General features: G+C 39.9%; 1 protein-coding gene across 1 annotated transcript; it reads right to left on the bottom strand.

Annotated features, from left to right (window-relative positions):
- Positions 1-1,941: 1,941 nt before the first annotated feature.
- On the bottom strand, positions 1,942-5,449 carry LOC146705848 (glycolipid transfer protein-like). Its single transcript, XM_085463701.1, has 5 exons — positions 5,203-5,449; positions 4,700-4,758; positions 4,465-4,598; positions 4,220-4,370; positions 1,942-2,355 (listed from the first exon to the last, which is right to left on the bottom strand). Exons 1-5 carry the CDS (start codon positions 5,303-5,305, stop codon positions 2,173-2,175), a joined length of 630 nt encoding a protein of 209 aa, XP_085319827.1. The 5' UTR covers positions 5,306-5,449; the 3' UTR covers positions 1,942-2,172.
- Between the last annotated feature and the right edge of the window lie 517 nt (positions 5,450-5,966).

The raw sequence follows: 5,966 nt of genomic DNA, 5'->3' as shown, positions 1-5,966 counted from the left end.
GCGAGTACTGTCTTATTACCTATTAATAGCCATTATCTGGCAAACTTGCAGTCTTTATTATATTCACGAATGATAAAGCAGTTGTAGGAAGACAAGATTTTTTTTCTGGCTTTATTGCAAAGGGATTTAAAGCTTAAGCACAAGGCGAGTCGCTCTCTTCTTATTTTATTTTATTTTTTTTTTACCTCGTTCCATTAGGATCCATCTTTTCACCCAAAGATTTCAGTTTTATTATATGATGTAAGTCAATCCTTAGCTGGAAAAGATTGGACTGGCTCCTTCATAAATGATGCAAGCCGAAAGCGCTAATTTTGTTATCACTGAATGATGTTAGTCCAGATGGATGGCTCATGCTTGAGGCAGAAGCCAATGAATACTTCAAAATACGTAAGTGAAAATGTGCAGGCCTGTTCCTGCAGATATTACATTTTGATATGAAAAATACATGCTTCCTTGAAGACATATTCACGTGAATATTGTTGTTCACATTATTGAGAAATAGGCTGGCCGTTCCCCCAGCTATTGGATTGCTAATGTCCGATGATGTGCCTGCCTGCGCTCCTTATTTTGGTTCATTTGTCCTCCTAAATTGGACGCTTCTAGCTGCGATCCAGACACGAAATGCACAGCCACTTTAAGCAGGCCATTATAAAACAAATAACCTAGATGGTGTGAATAATGACATTAGGCGCCCTGTTAGGAATAAAACTGCAGTATTCAAATGATGACCTCATTGCGCATAACAAATATGTCAGCGGTAAAAGGTCAGTGGCTTTGTCATTGAATCGCTGTCATAAATTATTTCCGGTCTTTAGTCTGTTGTGTCCTGTCTTTACTTGGAGCTTTTCCATCCTATCAGGCAGTGCTGCTGATAAACCGACAGGATTACAGACGTGCTTCTCTCGCTCGGAGACGATTAACTCAGGCTGGGCTCCTCTGGGAGAGGAACCAGAGCCACTCTGGCCTCTGGGAAACACTTCAGATAAGTTAGACTAAGGAGAGGAAGAGGATGGTTGATTTGGAGGATTAGGATGCACGAGGAAGTGAATCCTCTCTGATTTACTTCTGTATAAAAATAAATAAATAAATAAACTGACTAAAAGTCAACTTTAAAGCCACTAAGAGCTCTTTCACAAAGCCGTTTTCCCAAACTACGGCTTTATTTATTACATGCAGCATTTAACCATTTTTTAATCAGTTTTGCTTGCTGTAGTTGTACACAGCCACGCTCAAGAAGGAGATGGGGGAAAGCAAGCAGATATCGCCACCTAGTGTAAGATTCTTGAACTGAATTTAATTTTGAGTCAGTTTTAAGAAATATGATCACAGATGATTCTTCTAAAACAAACACCATATAAAGTATTCAGTTAGAAAACACATCTCTGATGAATAAATGAGTCAACACATGAACATGACTTGGCTGTATGACATAATGAAAAACAGCTTCAGACAAAAAAAAAAAAAAAGTTTTAAAGCAGTTGACACGTAATTAGAACTACAGGTTCACACAACAGGTAACACAACAATGCAAACAAAGCTTACACATGTCACACCCTACTGCTGAACAATAACAGCACAAACTCCAAGCCCTTAGAGGGATTTAAAAAGAAAAAAAAAATATTCTACTAGCTTTTCTTTACAGTTGAACTTATAGATGAGAATATATATATTTAATATTCTATTATATTTAATATTTTCAAAACATTCGTTCAGTGACACCAAGGCACTCTGAAATCCCTAAATTTAAAAACCTAATAATATGGGATGGTAAAACATAATTTCCCAGGCTCATGGATGGAGGTGGAGAACATTTGAATGTAAGACATGGACGGGAACTAAAGTTAAAGGTGAAGAAGTCTGTTAAAGGAGTAACCCACCCAAAAATTAAAATAAAAAGCTGCAGTAGTAAGTTGAAATAAAATAACAACAACAAACAAAAAAAAGACTTTAAACTGCATTTTATTAAGGCATCATCTTGAGAGCAAATTCACAGTGCTAGTAATGATTACTGCATCATCAAAGTAATAAATACCACCCAAGAAGGGACACACAAAAAAAAACAAAAAAAAAAACAAAAAAAACCCAGTCCTAATAAAAACAACTGGACGTCTGCAAAACCTGAGAGTGATGCAGGATACTCCTGCGCGTCCGGTCCAGCCATGTGCCGGGACATCAAACGGTGTAGTCCAGCTCGGCATTTAGATTTGTGTACATCTCGTAGATGGCATCTATAGTGGCTGTGTAATTAACCAGGAACTGACGCATGTTTGCCAGACAGTCCTCCTCTTTCACTTCCTCTCCTTTCGACAGAGCCTTCAGAAAGTTTGATCTGTAGGGAGCTGCAAGTAACGCAGCCTATGAAACAAAAACGAAAAAAGATGGAGAAGCTGGTTTTACTGAAAGGTTAAATGGATTTTAATGAAAACTATGAAGATGGGTGTATGTATGCAACATTATATAGCATGTAATGAAAGTGCTTTGCTGTGGATTGTCTTTTGATGTAATCTATTAACCCAGGACCAAAAGCCTTATCAGCTCAGGAGACAATATTGATAAGATTATGTTGGCACAAATGCCATTATTGAGCCTGCTTATGAGTCTCATTGTTTATCCTTTATTGATCCCTAATCAATTTTCTGTGTAGAAGAATAGACCCATGCACCCATTTTATCTGAATCTCCACACAATGTCAGAACAGCATGGAGGGGGGGGGGCTGCAAGTAAGGTGACCACAGTGTAACAACAACTTGTGGGGCAAAGAGTGTTTGTGTGGGACACATTACACACATTTTGACATTGCCAAACTAAATAAACACTCAAAGGTTTGTAGGTTACGGGTTTGGCAACAGCTGTATTTTATTTGAATGCCACTTTCTTAACTACCTTGCAAAGTACATGCAATAAAAAGCCAAAGGAGGTTAGAGGAAGTGGAAAGTTGATCTAATATTTGTATACTTCTGTGTTCCCTGTACTTCTACTGTATCACCTATACCAGGGGTGTCAAACATAAGGCATGGAGGTCAGAAATTACCTAAAGTTGTTTTTTTTGTTTTTTTAAATTGCAGTGCAAAGTCCAATTCACCACCTGTCAGTGCTTTTTTTAAAATTATGCATTTATTTCTTTCAGTGTACGCCCCAAAAGCTTTGCAGACGGATTTTTCAATTCTTTATCATTTAAAAAACTGAGGCATTTTGTTAAAACATACGTACGATCCCACCCAGTTTAGAGACCGCTTGTGAACAAGGGCACATTGGACGGCTTTGGAAATGTAAATGAGGGCGTGGATTTTAAACTTTAACTCAGTTTGACAGATTTTCCTAATGATAAAGACCTCTACCATGGCCATTCATGTTATGCAAAAGTAATTAAGTAATAGATACAATGAAATGACAGAAGGTTACACTATCTACTATGGAAATGTATGATTTTACTGTGGGTCTACAATAAAAACAAAACAAGGTAATTTTCTGTCGATTCTCAGGTTTATAATTACAGAGCAGTCTGGGCAATGAGCTAACTGAACTTTTTCTGTAATTCTACACATTTATTTATTAAAATTTGAGCCCAGGGTGTCATGCTGACAGACATCTGTCATGTACTACAGCAGCAATTCTCCATCACGTAGAAAAATTGAGACTTCCTATTGAAATTGTTCTTCTTTTCCCTCATATCAAAACATCTCATGGATTAAGCATGTAAATCACAAAGGGCTGTATGTGGCCCACAATGTAGACTGAATTTGACATCCCTTCTTATACCAATAAGTTAAAAATGTTACATGAGACTTCAGCCATATTCTCATAGTTGCTAACATCCTCTGTTAGACGTAGTTTCCCCAACTGCATTTCCTTTTTTTTGTGGTAGGTTCCATCACCTCCACAGCTTAACTGCAATTTTTCCCTCTTGATGCTGGCGACAAGATTTGGGACACTTGCAAAATGTGGGACTACAACATAGGGATGGGCTCAAGAGACAAAAATGCTGTGCAGCCTCATAAGGTGAGGCACCTAAGGTTACAACGCTTCAAAGTGAAACGCAGTTGTAATGAATCTGAAAGCATTTTTATGCAGTGTAGAGAAAAACACGCCAGCATGAGGCGATTGCAGTGGACTGCACAATCTGAAACCAGTTCTCGATTCTTATCAGTCTGGGTGCGGTTGGGGTGGTCTGTGTTGTGTCACAACAAGAAACAATGAATTTCTTCCACATGTTACTCACATTAAAAATCTTTTGAACAATCCAGCCGTGGTATCGCTTCAGTGCCTGCTCATAGGCTTTTGTGATATTAACCCGAATGAGGTTGGGGTTGTTCTCATCTCTGTCCCCGTCTGCCAAACTCTGGAGCAGAATCTGGATGAAACGGAGACCCCTGCAGGAGAAACGGAGTACATAAAGGCTTTCATTTCACTAGACGAAAGTTGAACAGACAGTATGACACAACTTTGAGTTCAGGAGGTCCTTACCTCTTCAGCCACATCAGAGCTAACGTTGCTCCAATTTTAGGCCACTCTGCTCCATGAGCCTCTCGCTCTGCCACCACAATGTCCTCCAGGGTGGTGTACTTTGCGGGATTAGTGACATATACCGCTCTAATTTTCTGAAAATGCACATTTGAGTTCAGTTTGCATGTCGGAGCTGAACCTCTCTAATTTAAATCGCTTACAGCAACACAAATAGATATGCCCGCCTGCATCTTACCGTTATATTGCCGTTAATGTCTGATTTGATGATTGAAAACACTTTTGATCCTAAGCAGTCTGGAAAAGAAACGAGACATTTGAGAGCAGGGCCAATAAAATATGAATGAGTTGACATGTCCCCGGCTCAGAGGAGGGGATGAATGCCAATCAGCTGTTTACAAAGAGAGAGCTAAAAAAAAAAAAATGCCGTGAATGCACAGTTTCAGTTAAGTCACAATGAGGGCAATGTGTGCTCTGTTCACAGAGTCAACAAAGAGTTTCTCTATAGGCCAAACGGCCGCAGCTGGTTGACATGGTCCCCGTGACCCGACACCTCAATTTCTGAAGTGAAATAACCACGTCCCGACGTGAAAACCAAGCTCAGGTGGTCAGACGACGTAAAATTAAAAAAAAAAAAAAAAAAATTCAGCCAAGTACGAAGGCTGACACCGTAGCGACGCGAGGGAACTCGCAAAGTCACCTTACGTGTTTTTGTATGACTTCAGATGGAGTTGCACTCACCAAAAAACGCAGGGATATGAGAGACGGTGTCCAGGAATGTCTTCGTGTCGATCGCCTTGTCAGGGGGCAGTTCACAGAACTGATTTTCCATTAAAAGCGACATGATCCTTCCTTATGAGCTTGGCGAGCTTGGAGAAGAGCAACGGCAGCGAGCAGCTCTCGGCTGAGAAAAACCCGGAACTATGTTCTTATGATGGGTGGGGAAGCGCAACCGGCCACTTTCGCTCTTCACCAACAGGTGGGAAATAATTCACGAGCCTGGTGAAAACACGCGGTATGTCCACAACACACACACACAAATAAGACGAGGAGAAAAGATGAGGTATGAATGACTTTATTATACCTAAGGCAGGGATTGATTTGAACCACAGATAGGGCAGGCTCCAAGTTACAGGGAGTTAAATGACGGTTTTGACTCCAGGGTGGAAGTAACTGAATACGTGCATTATAACATTATAAAGTCAGTAGTTTATGTGCTTTTAAAAAAATGGCAGTCTAAAAAGTATTTATATGCTACTTAAATTGCTTTGCGTTACATTTTGTTCACAGAGGTACTATGGCTGGTTTTTAGGAGATGAATGGCAGTGGTATTTATTTTCTAAGACAGCCTTCGTAGGTTTGCTGTAACCACCTTTACATAATGCTCTACTACCAGACCAGGTAAGATCAGACCATGCTATTCAGTAAAACCTAGCCTTCCTTTAAGACAAAGGTGTAAAACATAGGGTACAGAGGCCAGACCAGCCCACCAAAGGGTCCAATTG

Source organism: Copadichromis virginalis, linkage group LG7 (genome assembly GCF_057382275.1).
Source record: "Copadichromis virginalis isolate Kocher_CV1m ecotype Utaka linkage group LG7, C_Virginalis_male_GT1.1, whole genome shotgun sequence".
NCBI lineage: Eukaryota > Metazoa > Chordata > Actinopteri > Cichliformes > Cichlidae > Copadichromis > Copadichromis virginalis.
The sequence above is the reverse complement of the archived record's forward strand: the minus strand, read 5'-3'. Positions and strand labels throughout refer to the sequence as shown.

Coding starts and splice junctions, on each gene's coding strand:
- LOC146705848 (XM_085463701.1), bottom strand. CDS start 5,305: ATGTCGCTTTTAATGGAAAATCAGTTCTGTGAACTGCCCCCTGACAAG. Junction 4,599..4,699: donor ACATTAACGGCAATATAACG/GTAAGATGCAGG, acceptor GTGCATTTTCAG/AAAATTAGAGCGGTATATGT. Junction 2,356..4,219: donor TTGTTCAAAAGATTTTTAAT/GTGAGTAACATG, acceptor TTTGTTTCATAG/GCTGCGTTACTTGCAGCTCC.